This window comes from Pieris napi, chromosome 10, assembly GCF_905475465.1.
Source record: "Pieris napi chromosome 10, ilPieNapi1.2, whole genome shotgun sequence".
NCBI classification, from domain to species: Eukaryota; Metazoa; Arthropoda; class Insecta; order Lepidoptera; family Pieridae; genus Pieris; species Pieris napi.
Genome location: NC_062243.1, coordinates 9,710,273 through 9,735,111, shown reverse-complemented (window position 1 = coordinate 9,735,111; position 24,839 = coordinate 9,710,273). Strand labels below are relative to the sequence as shown.

General features: G+C 34.4%; 4 protein-coding genes across 11 annotated transcripts in view; 2 read left to right on the top strand and 2 right to left on the bottom strand.

The window, feature by feature from the left end:
* LOC125052988 overlaps positions 1-1,727 on the bottom strand; it is a 32,225-nt gene extending 30,498 nt beyond the window's left edge. For 3 of the 4 annotated variants that reach the window (XM_047654121.1, XM_047654125.1, XM_047654124.1), the window contains exons 1-3: positions 1,497-1,727; positions 350-1,408; positions 120-235 (exon numbers count right to left, since the gene is read on the bottom strand). In XM_047654121.1, coding sequence (XP_047510077.1) covers positions 120-235; positions 350-1,379 — 1,146 coding nt within the window. In that variant the 5' untranslated portion in view covers positions 1,380-1,408; positions 1,497-1,727. The remainder of the gene's footprint in view (positions 1-119; positions 236-349; positions 1,409-1,496) is intronic. The other variant, XM_047654122.1, reaches the window with a different exon arrangement.
* Positions 1,728-2,338: 611 nt separating this feature from the next.
* LOC125053373 (TAR DNA-binding protein 43-like) lies at positions 2,339-4,642 on the top strand. Its single transcript, XM_047654716.1, has one exon. The coding sequence runs from the start codon at positions 2,505-2,507 to the stop codon at positions 3,735-3,737; it is 1,233 nt and encodes a 410-aa protein (XP_047510672.1). The 5' UTR covers positions 2,339-2,504; the 3' UTR covers positions 3,738-4,642.
* Positions 4,643-5,437: 795 nt separating this feature from the next.
* LOC125053374 (U5 small nuclear ribonucleoprotein 40 kDa protein-like) lies at positions 5,438-10,386 on the top strand. The gene is made up of 6 exons (XM_047654717.1): positions 5,438-8,005; positions 8,313-8,536; positions 8,605-8,794; positions 9,308-9,509; positions 9,817-10,014; positions 10,089-10,386. The coding sequence occupies exons 1-6, from the start codon at positions 7,788-7,790 to the stop codon at positions 10,260-10,262; spliced, it is 1,206 nt and encodes a 401-aa protein (XP_047510673.1). The 5' UTR covers positions 5,438-7,787; the 3' UTR covers positions 10,263-10,386.
* LOC125053371 (protein phosphatase Slingshot) lies at positions 10,292-23,328 on the bottom strand. 5 transcript variants are annotated; one of them, XM_047654711.1, is made up of 8 exons: positions 22,895-23,328; positions 22,408-22,469; positions 18,098-18,269; positions 17,610-17,773; positions 16,472-16,537; positions 14,980-15,174; positions 12,685-12,954; positions 10,292-12,408 (listed from the first exon to the last, which is right to left on the bottom strand). In XM_047654711.1, the coding sequence occupies exons 1-8, from the start codon at positions 22,946-22,948 to the stop codon at positions 10,488-10,490; spliced, it is 2,904 nt and encodes a 967-aa protein (XP_047510667.1). In that variant the 5' UTR covers positions 22,949-23,328; the 3' UTR covers positions 10,292-10,487. The 5 variants fall into 5 exon arrangements, with proteins under 5 accessions (XP_047510667.1, XP_047510668.1, XP_047510669.1 ...); XM_047654712.1 differs by lacking the exon at positions 16,472-16,537; XM_047654713.1 differs by lacking the exons at positions 22,408-22,469; positions 22,895-23,328 and adding an exon at positions 19,765-19,976.
* Between the last annotated feature and the right edge of the window lie 1,511 nt (positions 23,329-24,839).

The window sequence follows — 24,839 nt, the reverse complement described above, 5'->3', positions numbered from 1 at the left end:
CGGTTTTGACTGTATATAAGCAACACCCATGAAGTGCTGCTCAAGTTTTCTTTACACAAATATATATACTGGCACAATTTTATTGCGATATTCATTAAAACATTTAAGAAATGTCTTACCAAATTTATCATATCAGAAAGACTAGTGAAGGTATCTTTTGATTGTTCACTTGTACTTTTACTATCATCATGTTTTTCTTCTTCTTTTGCACAGTTTGAAACACCATTATTCATCTCTGAAAAGCAGCACATAATGGTATTGATATGATTATTTTAACAATTATCACATATAAATCTACTACAACTAGAAATTTAATTTTTTTGAGCCACATAAACAACAACAAACTTACCAGTTTCAAGTACATTCCTGTCATTTTCAACATCACTGTAGCCACTTAGTTTATTTGTATTTTTAATATCAAGATCATTGGCATCATATAAGTTTGAATATGAACTGCTGGGTGTAGATCTGTTAGAATTTTGAAGATCATAATTCTTTAAGTATGAAGTAATATATTTATCCCTGTCAAAATGTTCATTATCCCTCAATCGACCTCTTCCACGAGATGGTAATGTTTGGGACCAATTTGAATTAAGAGGCTGACCAGGACCTAATTGTGAAATATCATTTTGACCTTTATTACATTGATCTATATTCTCAATACTGTGATAACCAGATTGTTCCAAATATTTTTTTCTGAATCTTGGTGGTATGTTATCTAGGTTAGCTATGTGTTTATGTCTGGGTTCAGAAGTAAACCCAGCAGAATTCCTTCGACCTGAAGGAGGTTTACCACCAGCATGAGACTTGTTTCTTCCTGCCCAAGTTTCCATACTTCTACTGTCACGGTTACGCTCTAGAGAATTCATTCCATGAACACTTCTGGCTGGTGATGTTGTCCTTGACACTGAATCTTGTTTATACTGTCTATTGAAATTAATATCACTATTAACACCATCTTTTGTATGGCCTTCCTTTCTTGAACCTCCTCTATAAAATGACCCTGTATTACTACCACTATAGTTATCTTGCCTGTTTGATTGTCTACTATTAAAATGACTAGAATCACCACTTCCAGATGTTTTTACCCTTCTATCGTCCTCGAAATGCGAATCTGCTGATCTGGGTTGGTAAATTTGCTGTTCGGGTTTACGAAAACGATTATTCACCATGGGTTCTTTTAACGAATCAGTGTCGCCATTTACAGAATTAACGGAGCCGTAATGACTACGAGTTTTGCGGTTTTGAGAATCATCTACTTCATATGAATCCATTTTAGCATCTAAACCATACCTAGACCTTCTGAGTGGACCACTACCTGGTCTATAAAGTTTTTGTTGTGGTTTGTTTTTTCTATAATCTTTACTTTCATCATCCATAATATAGATCACTTAAGTAAGTAGTATTTCTAAAAAAATAAAGACAAATGGTAAGGTTTAACTTATCAATCGAAACATCAAGGTAATAACAAAAGCGTAGTACATTTTTTAACTTACTACTGACATCGTAAAGGTTATGTTGTAATTATTAACCAAAACTTTCTGAGCCAACGGTAAAATTATACTCTATCAAATAAAGATGATAATGTTAATATTCTTGTGTTGTAAACAAAAAATCACAATTTATAATCACGAAATCAAGATAATCAAATGATTTAACAAACGATTTAAATTTAATGTTTTGAGATAATCTTTTGACAAATATACCCCTTAATCCATAGACAAGACTCAGAGTATAAATTTTAATACATTTATATTGGTGATGAGCAGTTTGCTATATATAAGCTATGTTGCGAAGTTACCAGCCGCAAGGAATTTCATAAAAACCTATGATGTATTATTAATATTGGAAAAGAAAGAAAGAAGAAAGCAGAGAATTTTGGTGCCTTAAGAGATATAATGTCAATAACCAAATATGTATACTTACAATAATTGTCAAGTAACCAATATAGATAGTAATATCTATGTTATCTAGGACATTTACAGCCTGATGGACAGATTGTAAAGTAATATAATAATATCCACGAAAGCGCAGAAACTTTCCTTAAAAAATAAACCGCATATATCTTTTCTACTAATTGCAATTATACAACTTGTGGCAATATTTATATTTTTTTGGTAAAAAAAATTGCAAATATAAATATTGCCAAAATATACTTGCCATTTAAAAAATTTTTTTTATTTATTATGTAATTCTGAAGTAAGGTAACTTTAAAAGAATGTTGTCAAATTTAGAAAGTTGTCTATTGATATAGTGCGATTTATAAGTTTTGGTCCACAACTCTGCATTAAAATATTATATCGTATAATATAATTGTATCAAGAGTATATCATTGCAGTATGTTTTCAAGTTACAACTAGCAAATTGCAATGGGTTTCTAACCCGTAGCTGACGTATTTTATATTTGTATAAATTAGGAAATTGTACAGATTTTTAGTGATAAGTGTACCATCTGTGTTTATTTTTATCCAATATTATTTATTTCTGTTCATGATTAAGAAATAATGTCCTTCGAGTACTTACCCGTAGCTGAAGATGAAAATGAAGAACCCATAGAACTTCCAGTCGAAGATGATGGGACTTTGATGTTAACAACTGTGTCTGCGCAATTTCCAGGTTGCTGCGGTTTAAAATATCGTCATCCTGATACAAAAACATTTAGAGGTATAAGATTAAGAGACGGCAGACTATATCCTCCGCCAGAGGGATGGAGCAATCATTTATACATTTGCAGTTTTCCAAAAGAAAATAAAAGAAAATCTGGTGACAGCTCTGAGATTTCACTCTTAAAAAATAAACGAAACGACAACTTATGTTCTGATTTAATCGTCTTAGGATTACCTTGGAAAGCCACAGAACAGACGGTAAGAGAATACTTTGAAAAATTTGGAGAGGTATTAATGGCTCAGTTAAAAAGAGATCCGAAAACGGGTATGTCAAAAGGATTTGCTTTTATCCGTTTTTCATCTTATACATCACAAATGAGAGTTCTAGCTCAAAGACATATGATTGATGGCCGCTGGTGTGATGTTCGGATACCAAATTCTAAAGAAGGCTCTATCACCTCAATGCCTTGTAAAGTATTTGTTGGACGCTGTACTGAAGACTTATCAGCAAATGACCTTAGAGAATACTTCTCACAGTTTGGAGAAGTCACTGATGTTTTTATACCAAAACCATTTCGTGCTTTCAGTTTTATAACATTTTTAGATCCTGAGGTTGCACAAAGTTTGTGTGGTCAAGATCATATTATAAAAGGAGTATCTGTGAATGTATCAAATGCCTCACCAAAGCAAAATAAAAGTAGTTCAAATCAACGAAACTTACCAAGTCGGAACTATGAAGAGAGTCATCACAATGCATCAAACAACAATTCTTGGAGTAGCCGTAACATGGATATGGTTAATATGCAAGCTTTAGGTATATCTGGCCAACATGGTCAATCTGCAGTTGCTGGTGGTGCTGGGCAAGGTCAAGGTGGAAATATGCCTCTGAGCATGGGAGGTTTACCAGTTAACCAAGCATTAGTAGCAGCTGCATTAAATCAAGCAGCTGGTTGGGGTCTCATCAACAACATACCTTCTGGAGGATCAGAGCAAGGTGCATTTGCTGGACCAGCATCTTCTGCACCGCCAGCTCCACCCAATTTCCTATCTTGGATGCAACAAGGTAATTCAGCTCAGGGACCTTCTAGTCAGTGGGGACAAAGGCACCAATCCCAAGGCCACTCTGTTTGATCCAATGGTAAATAATAAGCTCACAATAATCTCTGTGATTGTAGCAAAAATTAGATTATATTATTTGAAATTAACTACTACATATGGGTTGTTTTTGGTGTAGAGTGGTTTGCTACTGGTGTTATACACATATATTAATTTATTATGAATTTGCTTGTTTTGTTGTTTTCCTTTGTCATTAACTTTTACTGTAGTTTAAAAAGCTTTTTTGTCACATTACATACACATAATATGATAAATATTATTATTGTTGTACTATAGTTTTCATAAAGCACACTAGCATCATAAAAAAATAAATCAAATTTTCTAGCTTCAAATTTCACTTATATTCATAGTTTATACCTATATTTTATTAGACTTTGGGCATCAATGGACAACAAGTATTCATAAAAGTAATGTAATATTATCATTACGTTATGACAAATAAGAATGTTTTGTTGGTGCACTTATCAATTTTATCAGCTATTTGTATAATACACTAATATAGTGAAAATCCATAATTTCTAACAATAATTGCTTCCCATTTTATTTAAGAAATTATTAATATATTCAAAATGTTTTGATTTATTTACAAGAAGTGTATGAAAATTGAAGTTGTTTTGTTTTTTGTTGTCATAATTATTAAAAGTGAGCAAGAACATCATATGGAAGTGTAACTGTACCTATGATAGAATAAGAGTACTACCCTACTATTGTACAATGAAATGGTATATGTTTTATGGCAGATTGTTGAAAGGTCATACTTGTGTATAGAAAAGATAGAGAATCTATTGATTGTTATCATTGTTTAACAGAGTAAATAATGTTGATTATTATTATAAATTTATTCTGTGTTTCCTCAGGACATGTGGCTTAAATCGAGGATAAGTATATATATTTTTGACAAAATAAATGGCTAGAATATTTTTGTGACTATGCTATATTTTTACGGAATTGTTTATCGAATGGGTACCTAGCTATAGTTGTAAGAATCCTGGCATATGTGAAACAGAGAATACTAGTGTGTCTAAGAGACGAAAGCTGTTTGTACAAAATTCAAGACTGTAAATAAGTAAAGGTCAGATACAATGTATAGCTATGTTTAAATAATATTTAACATTTATAATGGCAATAGAAGTTATTAAGTAGCATAGGAGGTTAAGCGAAAAATACATACAAAATAGGTATATGTAATGTTGGAAAATATATTTTGTATATCTCAACAATCATTAACTATATATATTGATTCCAAATACTTGTTAAACAAATAGATTCTTTAAAACTGTTTACAGAATGTTCAAATATGTTATAGTGACTAAAATTTAGTAAGAAAGACACAATTTTATTACAAAATTATTGTTCAGGTACCTATGATATATATTAAAGTAACTTAATTACAACACCTCTAATAATAAACACCACTATTATAATAAACTTTCATTATATAAGAACATTGTAAAATTGTTAAGATTTGTCCTCAATGTATTTTTTAAATATTGCATTGGTAAACATTTTAGAATAGTGAGACATACGAAAGTAGACCCTCATTATTTAATGGCCGATTTACATTATCATTAGTGTTTAGGAGAGTGCTTTAGGATAGTACTTTAGTTGAAACATGTAAACGCTACTTGCTTTAGTAAACGATACGCTAAAGAACTTGCCTTTCAAGTTGTACTAAAGCACTCTCCTAAACACTAAGATAATGTAAATCGGCCTTTAGACATAGTATAATATTGTATCATTTAATTGTGTGAGTAGCTAGATTTTAGCTAAATACTCAACATTAAAACTGGTTGTTGTGGGTACCTATTCATTATTTTCTATCAATTACATTGAGCATGTTACTCTTGGAAAGGAATTATCCTTTTTTTATTGTACCTATGAGTGGTAGTTTTCGCTTGGTTTTGTTTGTGTTATTAACTTATTCGATAAGATGGGACATCATCGGTTGACGTTATTTATTATTGTTCGTGGAATTTTTTATTTGTCAGGATAGTATCGGTAGGAACGGGTTAATTTTTTGACTTGGCTTAGCGACCGATCATAAATCTAACAACAGGACGTAATCATAATGACAAAAATATCTCCATATGATTATGACTAAAGAAATATTTGAAGGATTTAAAAAAACTCCTGTATATATAAAGGGTGTATGTAGTACGTATCAACACTTTGTAATACATTTTTATTTGATCATTAAATATTTGAATTTTTAAACGTGCTATAAGCCGCAAATAGCTGTTGAATGTCCTTACAACTCCCATGGCATTTAAAAATTGATTCAAAATACGTTTCAACTAATTTAGAATTATAGTACGATATGAATAGCATCATTAGTTTGTTGTTACAGTTGTGGTCAAAATGCTATAAAATGACACATAAAATAGTAAATATCGTTTATTTTGTGCAATACATTATATTTGTATATAAGTATATTACAGTCCATTAAAGTGAAATGAACTAAATTTTTACCATCTTATAAATAAAAATTATTAATCGAGTACCGATGTTCGTGTGTGCGCTTAGTCATTGCATATTTACTTGTAACAATTAATTTCTCACATACTTCAATAGGATCAAAGAAACAAGGTGCTATATAGATCGATGATATTAATAGCTCATCAATATCAATGTAGTGTGATGAAATTATAATGAGTTCTTGGTATATAGAATATGTATGTGACTTGTACAATCATATTAGCAATAAGTATCTCTATATCGCGTTTTTCAAACATCGTTGTTGATCAAACTTTAATCAGCTTTGAATTAAACTTTAAGAAGCTAGTTTGATTAAACTTAATTATCCCTTTTTCTTGGGACATATTTTCCGCAGACGTAACTTACGCTTATCGACTAATGCATACTAATTTAAATGTCGATAGTGATTAAAAAACAATACGATAGGGATACTTCTTTGCTTATGCAATATATCTAAAAGAAAAATTCAATTTACATAAAACAAACCTCACCTATACCGTGCCTATTAAATTATTGAGGATTTTGTGTAACGTTTGGATTGATGTCGTAGTGTTTCTAACTCAAAACATGTTGAATGATTTGACTCTATGTAAAAACAACTAGAGTTTTTATTGTTATTTTTATTATCTTCTGCACTATGTATATTTGAGTTTTAATCCGTCATTAGTGTAGAACTCCTTTTTATTTTGTAATGGAACCGATTTACTTTACAGCTTTTTTATGCCTGTTTTTATTGATTCTATTGAATTTAATTTTTGTGTCTGCATTGATTGAATAAAGTACTTAAAATAAAAGTTATATTGCCATGACTTTAATTTTGCCAAGCGTTTGTTTATATTTACCTCTAATCAGTTAAGTACACACTAATAATTGATACGGGTTGGATACTACATACGTACCCAATATACCTACCGTCTATGTACTTACAATATAAATGGCAGAGTGGATAAGTATACTAAATTTACAGCTTAATTTTTACTTAATAAGTGACCCACACCATGTTATACGAGTATCGTCTCAGAAATAAAGATATTATAAACTTAGGTACACTCGCACACACAAGGACCTTTCTGAAAAACTTCATATAATGATTAGAAAGCCAGCTATATATATAGTTTCCGCCCGCATCAAATTAAATAAAGATAATCAAGACGTGGTATTTTCCTATTATTCATATGCTCTTCCACAAACATGCCGATAATTTAGTTGATTAATTTAACATAGGTTTTTATGCATTGAGTTGTATGTTCCCTATATGTGTATTATCTAATGATGGTAATAAAGAATATTGGCCCGTAGCAGCGGTTACTGTTGCAGTAGTCAGTACGAATATGAGCCGCGTATCTATATAGTATGTACGGTAATCACTTTGGTTACCTATAACTGAGCTGTTATTAATTAAAAAAATATTTCTTGGCATAATCTATGCAAAAATATGCTAATAAAGTCATTGTCATAATTTTAGCAACATTAGGCTCAAGACTTAATTATATTAATATACAATTATTACCAGTTCGAAATTGTTGTGTTAGCAGAAACTTATTTTTAAATAAGAATTAGTGGCTATTTTATTAAAATGGAATATCGAAAATGGACCCACAACGAAAGAAAGAGGCTGGGCCAGTAGCACCAAGCAGTGTTAAAGCAGCACGAAAGAGTTTTGCTGTTACAAATACTTATGTAAAAAATGTTACACCTCAGAAGGAAATTATCACAGTTCATACTAGTTCACCGCAAATTGAACATAGATCATTTCACAGTGAACAAAACCAAATATACCAAGGTGATGTGAATGTACTTTCTATAATGTAAGTACCAACTTCCATTAATTTTAATTCGATTCACACGAATCCCTGGCATTATAGCAAAGCCTAGCTTTCTATCTAGATACCAACGCACCGCAAAATATGGATATTCTTAATATAATATGTATATTCCTTTTAGGTACAGTATAAATTTGTAAACTTAAGTCGTTCATCAATTAGATTTTAGGCACTAACTAAAGATGCTGACTCAAAGAGCAATCTCTTCAAATTTTTATAAAATGTAAAATTAGCGTTTAGTATCGATAAAATCTATTTTCTATTAATACGCATATTATTTTATCTCGCATAGCGATACAAATAAGGATATTGTGTGCTGCAAATATACTGAAGACACAAAAGATATCGCAACTGGTTTTATTGACGGAACGGTCAGGTTATTTGATTGCAATACTGGAAACTGCACACACACACTTGTAGACGATGAATGTCGTGCATATCCTGGCCCAGTCACGGCGATCAAACATAGACCCGTTAGTAAGGCGCATCCTATCACGAACATGCTATTGTCATCTTGTTAGTATATTTTTTTCTACATTCAAAACTTGTTTGAGAACGTGTATTCACGAGAAATAATGTTTTAGATGTTAACGGTTGCATAAAATGTTGGAAGTATAAATACGATCAATGTATTTATACCATACGAGAGAAGCGCCAGACTTTAGGTTTATGTTACCATCCACGATTTAGTAAGTTTGTTACGTATGGAGATGATGCAAAACTTAATATGTACGATGAAGAAGCACAAACGCAGGAAAGAACATTCTATTCAAGGTTTTTCTTAACATGTTTTTGCCTTCAGAAGGACCTGATAGATACCTGCTAAAATCTGAACCAAAACATAATATAATTTAAATAAAATTACAAGTCGAATTGATAGCCCTCTTAATAGAAGTAGAAAGTATTTTTTGAAATCGGATAAAATAAAACTGACAGAGTTTTTTAAAATATATATGCCAAAATTAAAATCAGTTTATTTAAAATGTTGCAATTGTATATTATCTTATTAAATTCCTTCATTACGTTTGCGTAAAAAAAAACAATATTATCAGATATCGTGAGGTCATCTGCGTGGGCATTACGATCGAGTTATTCATAAGAATCAAGTCTTAGGCTTATGACTACTAGCTGGGCCGGGCCTGCTTTTGTGCCGAGTTTTTACTCATTTCCATTAAAATAAAATCTTTTCCAAAATTAAAAATTTAGCTTCGCCGTTGCCACATACTCTATCTTATTTATAAATATATTTGAAGTTCAATAAATTGTCATATATTTTCTTATATACAGTCAACGAAAAAATATAATTGATGGGCATACGTCTAGAATTTTCGCATGTGCATTTAATCCTAAGTCGCACCACGAGCTCATATCAGGCGGCTGGGATGACACGGTGATTTGCTGGGACGATCGTCAACCCTTCGCGACCAAACATTTCCTCGGAGTTCACATGTGTGGTGAAGGTCTGGACTTCGATAAACCTGGGAAGCAGGTATTTATTTCAAGTGTGGGAATCATTTTTATATGGAGCCTAGCAAAAGCAACAAAACGGCCATTCACGAACCATTGTCTTCAATTGTGCTTGTACACACGGACGCAATAACATGACGTATAATGTAAGTACGCGACGTTGTAGGTACGTCTCGTTGCTGTTGACTAATCATTTACATTCTCATCCCCTGATCTATTTTTTATTTTGCTTTCTGACTACATAACCCGTACAAAATTAATAAAATAAACGATTAAACATTAAATAAACCGAGGCAGTATTGATAAGATAACTTGTGGAAACATTTTAGATTCTTACCTGCTCGTGGCAAGAAAGAGACACAATTCAAATTTGGGATTACGGCTCTTGTAAACTAATAGAAACTATCGTTCCCGACACCCACCAATCGAAGCTGTATTGTGGAAAGTTGGTTCCTCAAACCAACTTGGCTGTATGTGGTGGTTCCGATTCGAACACGTTGCGAGTTGTTGACATTAATATGAAGATTGTAAGTGAATAAACTTTAATACATTTTACTTTCTTTTCTGATTTATATTTTATCCGGTTTTTATTGATTTTCAGACGGAATGCTCAATTAGAAACAATCCAGGTGCAATATATGCCTTTGATTTCGGAACAGTAAGAAGGAAAATGAGTAAAGTTCCCGATACATATAAGAAAATAAGCGAAATTCAAAACATACCTAGGGTAGCATTCGTCACTGGCAAAAGATTACAGATTGTAGATTTTGGATAACTGTCGGAAATCTCACAAAAAAAGATTCATAAAGTTGCACATCATTTATATCAATTTTTACATTTTCTCTACAAACAAACAGAATATTACGTTTAATATACAATTTTATGTGACAGACACAATACACCGTGATTTCATTTGTAAATAGTATAAAACTCTAGAAAGATAAAATTTCGAGTTTGGCAAGAATTATATTTATACAATAAATAAAATAAAACAATATCTCTACATAGTATTGTACACAGGATTCGAACACCTAGCGTTCGATCGATTCAAGTTGAGCCTCGTCAACGGGTGCGTCTTCCCGTGCTGCGCCAGTTTCTTAGTTTGAGCTTTAGACAGGACGGTCGACACCACAAGGTCCGTGTAGTGCAGCGGAGCCAGCGCCAGCACCGTCGGCGCCACGGGTGGCCTCTCGGCGCCGCAGAACGAGCCGCGAGCTGCCCGACCACCGCCGCCGGACTCCGAGCGAGCGCGGGTCGGAGCGTCGTAACGGTCCACCAGTACCCGCACCGACACGTCCTCTCCGCCGCGGCCCCGCGACGCCGACCGTCGCGGCCGCTCGCTCTCGGAGCGTGCCTCGAATTCCTTCTTCAGGTTGCTGACTAAGCCCGCCGCTCCGGAGAGGGCCGGCGGAGGCGCGGGAGTGTCACGCGGCAGGTCTCCGTGGGACGCAGCGGCGAGGCGGCGGCGTCTTGGCCCGGACCGCAGCCACGTGTCGGGCGGTGCCGAAGCCGACAGCCTTCCGCCCCATGTTGCGGCCAGGCGACCCCGCCCCTCACCCGCCTCGGTCGACGCGATCTCCTTTAGTATGGCACACGTTTCGTTGAATTTGCGTTCGTTTTCCGAGATATCGACGGGCGGGCGGGGCGGAGCCCCACGCCGGCGCGGCTCCGTATGCTCGTCGATGATGCTGAGGTCGGAGGCGGGCTTCGGCGGCGCGGGCGAATCGGGCGGCTCCTTGGGCCGTTTGTCATCTCTTGCGACCACCTGGGGGCGAGAGGAGCGCGTGTCGTAGGAGCCCCACGAGGAGTGCCGAGAGAGGTCGTGGGCCGCACTATCGAACGAGCTCCAAGAGCTCTGTCGACTCGGCGGCGGCGCGTCCTCGTCGACGGCTCTTCTCTCGTCACAGTCTAAACTTCGTTCGACCGAACCGTATATGACGTCGTTCGGTTTTAATTTAATGTCCACTATACCACTATCACTCTTCACTATATTGTCACTGTCGCTAGGGTTCCCTAATTCTTCATTGTTCACCCACTGCGCTTCCCCCGGATCCCACGTGTGTATTCTGTCATCTAACTGCAAATACTTTTGTCCTACGTTGCGTAACGGAGACGATTGGAGTTTACTTGTCTGATCCCCGATATTACTGCCTGAAATGTTATCGGGGACGTTGTTAAAATTTAATCGCTGATTTCTTCGGGGAGCTTCCTTTTTATCCCCGGATGCGGCATTTTCGATTTCATTAACGATATGCTTAACAGAAAGAACTCCTTCTTCCTTTAGTCTAATGATTTGATTCGGAGAGACACTGTAGCTGCCACTAGCGCAAGGCATCAACATATGCCGGGTCTCTGATAAAGCGAGGTGTTCAAGGGACACCGAAGTCGGAGGAAGTAATTCTGACGCTAGTTTAGTGTCTGGAGACCAGGATCGCGGTCGTCCCGTATAAGAACCCGTCATAGCCAAAGCTAAAGGCGTGGGGTCAGTTATTTTACTATCCATTTTCGATGCATTCTTTGGGGACTTAAGATTTGTTTCTGACTTAGACCTTTGCAACTTTTCTTTATTTTTCATGGCATCGAGAATACCTTGGTATGTCTCTAATTGGTTCAAGAAATTTGTGTTCGGTTTAATGCAGTTTCTTTTCGCTTTCACATATTTGAGAGCTTTATCGAAATGCCAGTTGAAGGCCTTCATGGCATAAGCGATCACGACAGAGGCAGATCTGCTGATACCCATTTTGCAATGAACGAGAACTTTTGATCCCTCATTTCTGGCTTTATTAATATATTTATAAGTATTATCCCAATGTTTTAAAAGGTCAGTCTTATCATCGTCATATACTCTTACATTTAGGTAATCAAACATGCCAGGGAAAAAATTGTCTATTTCTCTTGTTACATTTAAAATATGTCGAACTCTGAAAGAAAACAAAAAAAAACACATTTACCACACAATGTTGTATTAAGCTTTATTTTTAAAATATCTTTTTATTTTTGATTGTATCTTATTTTGGTTGTATTTTTCATGCAAGAGTTTACCTAAGTCTACTAGGTCTATAACTAGAAAAATAACAACCTAGTTAAAAAACTTAAACACTATTTAATATTTACATGGAAGACAGAGAGTCTTTACCCTTAAATAATACAGACGAAAAACTAAATGTCAATATATTAGTAACTAGAATATATCTTACCCATTCCTCTGCAACTCTTCCAGATTGCTGGCATTCCATTCGGATCCCAAGTAGACGTGGTCAAATATTTCAGTGGGGGCATCCATTTGTCCAAGTATAGTGAGCATTTCCTGATCTATGAAAGATTTATATTCAGCTAAATCCATATCTAACTCGTCTTCAAGGCGTCCTCGAATCGCTTTACTTGTAACCTCGTCCAAATCTACGCTCATCATAATTTCTTTTAGTGTGCACCTTATTACTCTCTCTGTCTCGTCTCTTTGTCGAGGTCTGAAAAAAAGAATAGTACATAAGAAATGCATCCATGACACGACTTTAATAGAAAACAGATTAAAAATTTCTATCCCATCGAGACACTTACTTTCCCGTTATCAGACTATTATGTTATGAGTTATTTTATTTTTTTTTAAATTCTAACACATTATAGGTCATTCTACAATCTCATTTTAAAAGTTTACAGATGCAACATATGGGATAGGAATTCGTTAGCTTTAACTTTTACTGTAGGTACTCTATTTGTCTTATTACCTGTGGAGTTATTAGTAATATTAAGTGGTTATAAAGTGCGGTCTATAAGAGGGCAACACGTATGAAATCAATGCACGACGCGTCGTGAAATAATTAATATTATAATAATTGCATACTATAAATTTTATTGCGTAGATTTCTGGCATCCCCAGAGGTATAATATATGTTTGGAAGACATTATTAAAAGAATTTCAAAATGTTAAGACAAATTAATCGTAGGACATTGATAGATTTATCGTTCGGGTCTAAGAATCTAAACAGTGCACATACTTGTAAAACATTATTACTTTAATGTTAATCTTTTTTTTTATATGTATATATCAGCATATTCTGTGTATCATAATATGTTTAGCTGAGCCTGGCACATTAGACATTTAATTTTTAACTCAATCTAATGTTGGTAAACGTTATAATGAAATTAAATCTAAATATTTAAGTAGAGTTAAAAATTCAGGCGATTGTGCCATTGTATTATCTCGCCAAAAAAAGTAACCAACGCGGTATTTGAAAGAGTGGCAAACATTACAAACTTTTAATGACACGTTCAATATTTTTTAAAATATAAATATGTACTATGTATATAAAATGTGTATGTAAATTTGATATCGATTACAAATTGACGCAAGTACCATTCTCAGATAATTCAAAATTGTTTCGTTGAGCATTTTGCACGCAGCAAATGTGTTTAATTAGCGTATTTACCAACGTCCGATCCTTTCCGAGGTCGAGAAATGAGGTCTAGGTACCGTAACGGTTTTATATCGTAACAAGATTTATATCCAAACAAAATTGCTGAGTTAACATAATTTATATGATTACTAATAATTACCTGATTCGCGAAAAAAATACAAATTACTCACTACTAGACATTCTAATTGAAACACTAACGGTAGATTAATTGAATTGATATGTGAAAGAATGATGCAAGTCGGAGGAAATTCAACGCTCGAGCAGCAACTGGTTTAGGGAAGCATGGGGCACTGAAAGAAGTTTTAAAGCCACCGATTTTGATTTATAGTATACTCATTTAATAAATAACTGTTATTATTAATGACTTTGTTTGAATCTCAGGGGAAAGAAACTCGCCTTGGTATTCGGATTCTAACCATCATACTTTGTGTTACATAATGAAAATATACAGCCAACAATATATAAGGCACACCTATTTCGAAGTATTAGAAACAAAACAACGCGCCAATATTAACAACGAGGATGTCAATAAGGAAACGTGTTAATTTACGTAATTATGTATTCGTATAATTAGAATAAAGCGAAGATAACTCGAATAACAAATAATCACGCTCACTAAAAATATTCGTATTAAAAACTATCGCAAGTAACTTATGTTTTAGCTTAGTTTGTAGGGGCCAGTGCAGCAGCAAGCAGCTAGATTGACTGTTTTAAAGAGGTGTATAATATATATATATATATGATTAATTCCATGCTTTTATTGTTGAGGTTCTAGGTTCAATTCCTCGATAACGGCATAAAGCTTTCACACTAAGAAAAACAATGTGTGTGTTTTTGTTAAGAGACTTTAACCTCATAGTTGCGTTCTTAAATGTGTACAAAATTAATGCGATTTCTATAATTATTAAGCAACCGTGTGCCAAGAAGCAAATTGAGTTGGTCTTTTAAATATTTTTACTAGAACGGGATTAGACAAAAAATATATAAAGTATCGCATAGTACATCGCGTAATAATTCAATTACGCAGTTCATTTTATACTTAGTGTTCGTGATAAAAACAATGTCGTCGATACTCACTTATGTCGAAGAGAGTCAGGTGAGGGCGGTCGGCGTGATTCAATACAATCCATGGCGTACCATTCATTAAGGCATGAGCGGTCCGAGTCTATATGGCCTTCATAGTACGAACACCATGCGTGAGATGTCCCGCCCGCAAAATGGTTCAACTCCCGCGCCCTGCCGCTCGCCCTGTGCAGAGTCTGTAGTGCTGACCTGAAAATTACCGGCTCACTCAAATGCTGTTGTTCTTTTTAAATATCAAAATATTAAAGAAACTGTTCAGATTCCTTCTGATAGGTTGAATAAGTAAGGATTTTTTTTTTTCATTTGACATTCATTTAACGCTACCACAATTTTTCATAGGGCTAAAATTTTGGGAAAGAACCGCATTTATCAATCATAGATGACGTCAGCGATTCTAGGACTATAAGTGCGAATATGTATACTAATGTAATACTATAAAGATAAGGAAACAAGATTTCAGTTGAAAAACAATCAGTAAACCTGGTGTATTGCCAAGCTTTTTCTGATTCATTCATTCATCGCTCAAGCTTTTCCTAGAAGCATAATCCTTGCATTTATTCATTTAATTTTTCAACTTTAATTAGAAGCAAAGTTCAATTTATTTTCATGATGGATAATGAAATTCTTTTTTACCAAGTTCAAGTCGATTTTTCATATACAAAATGTATACGTGTTCTAAAGGTGGTATAGCGAATTATCGGTATACAGAAACTTCGTCTGTTTGTATGATCAGTATTACGCAAAAACTGTTACAGGATTATACGAAATGTTGCTTCCGTAAACTTGGGTTAATTGTTTTATCCTGGTAAAATAGTTTCAGTAAGCTGATCGTAAGCTGAAGCTTTAGAATTTCGCTGCTGCCTTGCGATTCTATAACTCACTTTTCGAACTCACACAGCGGTTTTCACAGCGGCGGTCGCGCTCAAATCAGTCGTAAAGCAGTAATTTTACAATAAACTACAAGCGCCCTCCTTATCAGAATGCCAAATCATAAAATGACTGCTTCACGACTGATTTGAGAGCGACCGCCGCTGCGAAAACCGCTGTGTGAGTTCGAAAAGTGAGTTACAGAATCGCAAGGCAGGGCCCAGGTACAAGTGACCTGAGAATGAGCATTAGAACAGAATCGTCTTTGACGCAACAGTTTTACACAGTAGTAAGATTGCCATACAAATTTCTCCATACTGTTAGAGGTATGCCAATTTCATCGAATTCTTAACGAAAAGAAACCCTCCGACCGGGAATCAAATTCGATGCTCACATCCTTATCTTTCTTTATCTTAAAAATACTGATATAATATACAAATTTTGTCAAAGACATACAAAGTTTGTACGAGATCTTAATGTTGAAGTTCTGCGTATGCAACATGTTAAAATGCGTTAGTAGCTTTTTAGCTACTGCAGATAATGTGCACAAACGACTACAAATAAATTGCATTCAATGTCAACAATACTATGACAAAAAAATTATACATAGAGTACATACCACATGGCTTGAACAGACACCGGTTTGAATATATGTTGTCGATTGCACACACACACACTAAACCCGCTGTGGACAATGAATCTTCAATTAGTTATTGTTCCTTTCACACAGGGTTGACAGATGGCAAAAACAAATATATAAAAAAAAGTAAAATAATTAAAACACTCGCTGACTACTTGGATACAAACACTGAAATTGTTTCTTGTTTTATGCGCCAGCGATTTGCGATCGCATGCTCAAATAATTTAAGCAAATTTACAAATAATGCACGAGACCCACAAATTAGTTCTAAATAATGCGTTACCTAGATTACATTTAGAACAAGTAACGTTGAACTCATTGTTGCGTTTTGTTACAATTGTTTTCAAGTTTGAGTCATGACCTAGTTTTAAAAAGGCATCATTATCCTTTAATGGTCACACAATTTTCCTCCAGTGAATGACCTGACGCTAACATCCTGGTCGAATCTAAAGAAATTACTATCGGGTATAAATTATTACTATTTATTTTTAGATGAATTTAATTATAAAAATATATGGTCGAATGAAACACGTATTTCGTATACATTAATTTTTTATACAAACATATTTGCATTCTATTCCATCAGAATAAACCAAAGGCTAAACATAATGTTCCTTTAAGCAGGTGCATCGAATCGGTAAGGTTCAGACGACTCACATAATGGATGTTGAAAGGTCAGACTAAGTTAATGTCTTAACCAAGGGCGTTCCTATCACTTACATTCACATTACCAGATTTATAAACATTTTGACTAAATAGCAAATTATTAATTTATATTTGCAAATGGATTATTAAATCAAGCTATAACCCACGCATTCAGGTGTCCTCGAAGAGAATAGTACATTCTACAATCGTAAGTTGAGTGATCTAAGTAGAAATATCTTAAACACAATGAACGGTCAAGGTCGGTTGCTCGTTTTATATTTTGTAGGTCGGACGAAAACGTTATATTCACTTTATATTGCAAAACTGTTGCAAATATTTTTTTTTTAATTACAGTGTAAATTATATTAATCGGCCATTGAATATTTGAATTATATTCCAATCTTTAACTATTTGTAAACAAAAATATGATTAACATTTGACTACAGAAATTAAATAATGTAAATATACTTGCCCATCGCCATCTAATTTGATAGATGTATCGGCGAGCACTCGCAGCACAAGGCCTACAGTCGTGCCCTCATTACAGTCGATGCCCAGTAGGGCGGCCTCGTCTTGCCGGCACACCACTACCAGGTAGCGCGTTCGACCGGCGTGAGCGCTCTCCAATTTCACCGCCTAGTATCAATATCAACAATGTTTATTAAAACAAGATTATTCTAATCACATGACATTGACCCTAACATTCAAGTTTATAAACTATTTAAATAAAATAAAATATGTTTATTATGGAATATAAGATATAGGTATCTGACTTATTCCACGTCATTAAATTTAAATCGGTAGACATCCCTACTCATCGGCAAAGAAAACAGAGGGTGTAGGCCGAGAGAAAAAGCCGCCATAAAAAACTCTCGGTACACTTTTTTTCGGCAAATTTAAAATTTAATAGCCAATCGGTAGGATTGACCACCTTATGAAAAACCACATACAAATAATTACCATTTTGAGCGTCTCCTCCGGGCGCACCAAGTAAAACATGGACTGTAGGTGGTGATGTATGTCGGGCTGCGGCTGGACACGGGCCGGAGATCGCCGCCGGTCAGCGCAACCGTTCTCTGCGCTACCCAGCACCAGTGCCGCGCCCTTGTTCGCGAAGTAGCACTCATTGAGGCTAGAACAACATTAAACTAAGTTTAGCCCTTTACCAAGTAAGCTGCAATCGCACAGATATTTTTATCCATTACCACCTAAAACCTGCTTTTAATCAACAAGTAAACCGCGATATTGGAACTTATTATCTCGCAATAACTGTCAGATATTTAAAATTTTAATCGCAAACTGTATGAATGACGCCATTTTTAGCTTGTTGTCGCAATCGGTATTGGCGTAGCAATTACCTCCCTTTCACCAGTGTCGAGTTCAGTTCTTGGGAACAGACAAAACAAGGCTCGGCTCGTTTGCGAATCCGTCAGACGACGCGCTGGCTGGCCCTTGAGCCGTGAGTTTGACGTAACAATTATTTAGTCATGATTACGATTAGTCACTCATTTCGATCGAACATTTATTTAGTACAGTAATTTTGGGCACACATTGATGAGTCGATTTCTTAAAAAGTTTTTGTTGTTATAATTTCCTAGTTTCAAAATATAATTAAATGGCCGCCACACCATATGTGTTCAAGTAGTATGATTATTCTCTAATACGACGGTGTTTAAATGTTTAGGTGTCATTTCCATTATAGCAGCAAGGGCGGGTGCTCTCAAGGTTTGATAAAAATAGAGTAGCGGCCCGTTGCCAAAGAAGCGTTGCGCGACCATACATGCGCGTACGCAGCATGTGTGTTGCTTCTCTGATCTTTACCACATATGGATAACGATGCGGTACTTACTATAATTGCAATACGAGAAGGTTTACATTTTTATTTAGGGACCTAAACGTAAAGTTTGGCTAGAGATAAGACAATAATTTAAAAAGTGTTTAATCGCTTGGTATTTGTTTATCTACCTCGTTATCGTAAACGATGTACTCGCTCAATTAGTGGACATTAGGACTTAAACGTTACGTTGATAGCAATGTTTTTGGTTTTACTAAAGAACTTTATATATCAATATGTTTATACCAGAGCAGAGATATTACATATTATATTATGATAGTAAAACCACATCACAGAATAGTTAAGTTAGATAATTGGTTCCCTAAACATGCCTATTTCACTGTTAAAACCTACACGTGTCTATGAAATGATAGCCTAGACCTCAGTAAGGTCAGCAAATATATTTGCTTTTTTGAACTTAGGTTAATGCTGTTACCTACTCTCGCAGAAACGAATTTATTAATAATAATTAAATTCATGTATGTTGTTTATATTAAGAAATATTATATTTGAAGTTATAAAATCACTCTTAAAATATACAAATGACCTATTAATTACACTACCGATATTAAACAAGATGGTAATTGGACCCTAAAAGTACATTTAATTATTAAAACAATCCAAAATTATTTAAAAAATAGAATACTTATGAAACGCCCCTTCATAGAAATAATGCGTTACATTAATATATAGTAACAAGTATTAATAGTGTACCTAATATTTACAAACAACGGAGGTCACTGTTGTCAGTTTGTAAACAAACGCCAATAGATTTAACGAAAAACACCTTTACCTAAATGCAACCATGATGGAGACAAAGGAGCACTGTAAACCACAATATTTTCAAAACACAAAAATATGGCACAAATATCTTATAGCACAATGGCGTAATTGATGATTTCGCGACGTCGTATCGGATATAGTATGAGTTATGGCGCGAGCGCACGACCGGTGCGCGCCTTACGGTGCACCATCCGCTTCAAAAGCTGAACAACAATACATTACAAGGCGCTAAAGCAGACATTACGCCGTGAACCGACAGCCACGCGTTGTCAGACGTCACGGCTTTCCTCTGAAGTATAAACCGAGCGTGTATTGGCAGCGTAAATATAGAAACACGCCGCAAAACAGGAACAAGGAGCTGGGATGCGCTACACGCAACACTCGTGCCTCAGCAGAGACTTTTTTTAAATCTTGCGATTGATAGTATGGTATAAATAATGATATAAATAGAAACAATTTATCCCCTCTATTTATACAAAGTACTTTTATTCTAATAATCGTTTAATTTAACAACTTACGTGTAAAAAAATAAAATTTTTTTAAAAGCTCAGAGAGGTAATTAAATTATGGTTTATATATATTCTAAAACACTATATTTTTAATAGTAGCTGACCGTCTATTAGTGTTTAAACATTTATCGTTTATTTATTTTTTTAATACAGAGTTTTAGTGTACAACAAATACAAAAGTCAAAAAATTCCAGAGTCATGTGGAAGACAGAGCTAAAATGGTTTCTTTAGTGCTGGGCCACCCAAAGGTGGGTCTCAATACAATTTTACAAAGCTAACAACGTACGAAACTATTCGTCTTTATTGTCAATTTATTTATGGCCAAATTAAACCACCAATAAATACCAATATTTAATTGATTCTCTATTGTAAAGTCGACTAGTTGGGAGAGTGTTTCTTATGAACTATTTGTGTTGACTGACTCATTTCAACTCCTCCTAAATCTTTATAGCTTGAAAATTTTGTATATATCGCTTTACAAGATACTTCCTTATGCACACTAGAGCTGTGTTGGGTCCCAGCGGAGTTTTTCGAAGCAGATACAACCTTCAAATATATCTTTCCCTAGACACTCATCGATAATATGGACGTTCATGAGCTGCTGCAGTCACCTTTATTGGATGACCCACAGAGTCGTTTGCCCTCTTATTTAAAAAAAGGCCAAAACAAATTAATTTTGCCCATTTTTCATGCGTTTCTAGTAGTATGAAATAGGATAACATTAACAGGTCCTGTAGTGCAAACTCAAGAAGGCGGATGGCCTCGACATTCACGTCATGAAAGTAGTTACAGTATGAGAACAAATATTATGTATTTTCTAAGTACAATCAACTTTTAACGCAATATAAATATATCGTAAAACATTTAACACCTATTTCAATTATTATATGATTTTCATTATCATCTTTAGCGAAGTATTAATTACGAATAAAATAATGATTATGCAGTGGCGCTACAACTGTACATATGTCTTGTCTTGGCTTCTTTTTTATATATATTTTCGTCATTATAGGCTGATCACCGCCTCTAAGCCTGACATGTCGCCTTACTAACGAATATTAATTGCTCACATAGAAGAAAAACCCATTGGTGAGCAGCCGTGATTTAAATACATGTTTATACAATTAGGGCAATACTTCTTTTAAATAAAGGATATATGTATGACTATGATAGTAAAAATCTTGTAATTATTACAGAATATTCAAATTAATTGATACTTAGCTTCTAATATTAATATTAAAGTATGTAACATTATTTAGGTTTACATAAAAAAATAATTGTTGTATTTAAGTTGTAAAGAAGTTACAGAGGACAAAAGTGAACTCAAATGCTGATGAAAATATTTCATCAAGTAAATATATAATTTCCATGTCTCATTGGGAATTACAATTTTGATTTGTAGCAATTACAAGTAATAATAATAATATTCTTCAGGACAACTCAGTCAAGGCAGCTAACCTATATTGAGATTGGCATGGTATACATACATACATACACTTCTGTGTGAGAAAATGCACTCCCAATGCATTCATATTCTGTTTATTTTTCAAAGGCATATTTTAATTTGACAGATTTCCCCACCAGGGGTTTTAATTTAAGATCAGCAGTTAAACATACTAACTACTAGACCAATGAGTCTATAAACAAACTACTAATGTGGATATAGAACACAGGATTAAATTAGTGAAATAATAAAAGCTTATTACAGGCTTATATACATCTAGAAATCATATATATATTTAAAGGCTCATTCCAATTTGACAAAAAAGTAATAGTAAAACTTTTTGAAAATGGTGAAATCAAGTACAATGTTTTGTTTGTGGGACAGGAAACAAGCAGACAGGTAACTTAGAAATAAGTGCTTGCCACCCATGGTTACCTGCCACACCAGGAGGCTTCCTACTTGGAATTGCTGGCGTTAAAGGTAGTGATACACTCTCCTCTTAAAGATAAGATAAACCTATTGCCTCACTTCACACTGGTTTTGTTGGAGGTATTTCCCCGGTTGTGGTGGCCCATTGGGTTGAGGGCCAAGGGCCACAGCATGGCACTCCCACATTTAATTAAACAACTTTTGGGTTTATGTTTAACTTGTGTTTGAAAGTGAAACACCTAAGAATCATGTATTCAAGACTTTAACTTACCTTTTATTAGTACGATTTGTGGCATCTTCGTCAATGACTTCGCTAGATTTTTCTTCTTCATCCTAAAATCAAAAGTAAATTATTTATTTAGTTTGATAATTGAAAAACAAATACTAAATCTGAATTAAACTAGTAATGACTTCAAGTTAATTAGGTATTCATTGACAGAGATTATGCCAAATTGAGCCCAACATACACAAACAATAAATTTTAAATACTTTATGGTTAGAAATATATTCCAAATTATAAATGACATATAACTATAACATTACAAGAGTAAAGATGAATAGGCATAATATAACTTCAGTATAATAAATATTCAGGGGTATGCATTATGTACCTAAAATGGGATGATACTAAAATGTCAACATTAGAAAATAAAATGAGTCTCATATGAATAACAATTTGAAATGGATAATTATTCAGTCTATAAATAAAATTACGACATATAAATAGACTCAAAAAATAAATTATTGGTTGAACTCACCGTTTTTTTAGGCGTTTGGACACTTGGAGTACGACGAATTGTTACCAATGCCATACCACACAAGTCCTAACCAATCATTATTAGAGTAATACACAATCACGAACATAAAGCGATCCAATAGAACTTATCATTAATCTAGAAACGAATCACTTTAAAATTGAAAACCAAGAGAAGAATAACCGTAATCGAAAGATTTTATATTCACCCATAACACAATACCAATAAGTATAGCACCAATAACTTTTTTAAACTTTTTTCACAGGACGTTTATTATAATCACTTTAAGTTTTAACAGATCATTACGAAAATTTGTAACGTTAGCAATGAAATAAATTTATAGATACAAAAAGTAACACATAATACCTAATTAGTACTTGTAGGTACCAACCGAGCAAGTTAATAGAAAGAAACAATCAAAAGCAACCAAAAGCCAAAGACGGAAGAACAGCTATCAACCACAGATAAACATAAAATTTGTCAAAAGTGACACAGGTGTCAAGTGTTCCTCTAAGTAAGACGTAGACGGACTATGGTATAGACCAGGCATCAGCGTACAGCGTGTGAGATAGCGAATGATCGACATATGTCGTATTTACAGATTTAATTCATTGAAGATTGCTTTTTATTGACCAATATACACATTCGAATGAATAATTCTTGAACAAAGTTACTGAGTCGTGACAAAATAAGCTACTTACCGATGAAAGGTTATGTTTGGTTCTTTACGTTCACTATAGCTTTTACAGCCAATTATGCAACAATTCACCATGACTGCCACTTTAAATACACCTCTTAGGATAAAGTCTTAAAATATGGGTTTGACTTGGGTTTAACAGATTTATCAGTAAGCGGTGAAAACTTGTTAACCACCAAGGGCTTGGTGGTAAACAAATAAAACCCGATACGAAAATAGAGACAGAAAAACTGATACTCTGTTTCGCTCGCACTTAAGTATTTCACGTTAATGCCTTCTCTCTTAAGTTATTATTGTTATTTTAGAAGCTCATCTAGTTCTATACTCTATCTACGAAGTAAGATTAATTCTTACCCATTACCTATTTTATTAGCAAAGACATACGTCGCTCTCTTGCCTCCGTCAATGTTCCAGCCATTTTGCAGCCAACAGGCACCGCAAGAGACGATGGCAAGCTCACCTCCCTCGGACGAGCAAAAAAGCTTAGGTGGCCGCAGAGCAGGCGGAAAATAATAGCACGGAGGGCGGGTCCTACGTCACAACAACTAACCGATACGTAATAAAAATCTTGTGCACATTAAGAATGTTCCAAATTGTTTCACGCGTTAGTACAATTACAACATTGTTAAATATTTAGAATGTTTGCTTGTAAAAGATGAACTTAGGCTAAGTTTTTTTGAAGAGATAAAGATTTAATTTACATTCATTTATACTGTAAGAATATAAGTCGAATAAAAGGTTTTTTTTTTATATTTCAAATCATCTCCTGTACTTAACGATAAAAAAATTGAAAACCATAATCGAAGTATGTACACACCAAGTATACTTTTAAATATTATAGGTCTACCAGAATCTGATGGCAAAAAAAAAAATTAAAAATTAGCGATTTACATATGGCAATAAAAGAAAAATTTCATCTGTGAACTGAAATTTCGAGGAATTGTTTTTGTTTTGGCTTCAAATTTCCTTTAAAAAGTGATGAAAATGTCGAATAAAACTCTTCGATCGCATGCAAGAGATATTGTTTTCAATGTTTATAAAAGAATACTTGGTCAACAAGATGCACAACATACACTATCATCGATATTGAGCCATGTGCAAGCGTTGACTGGTTAGTAGGAATGACACGTCTTGATAGTTTGGTTTATGGGATTTTTCGTGTGTATTATATTATGTACTTATACTAAACTTTGGTTTATTTCAGGGGTTTCTTATACTACAAATAAACTTGGATAGTTTTGATTTAGAATT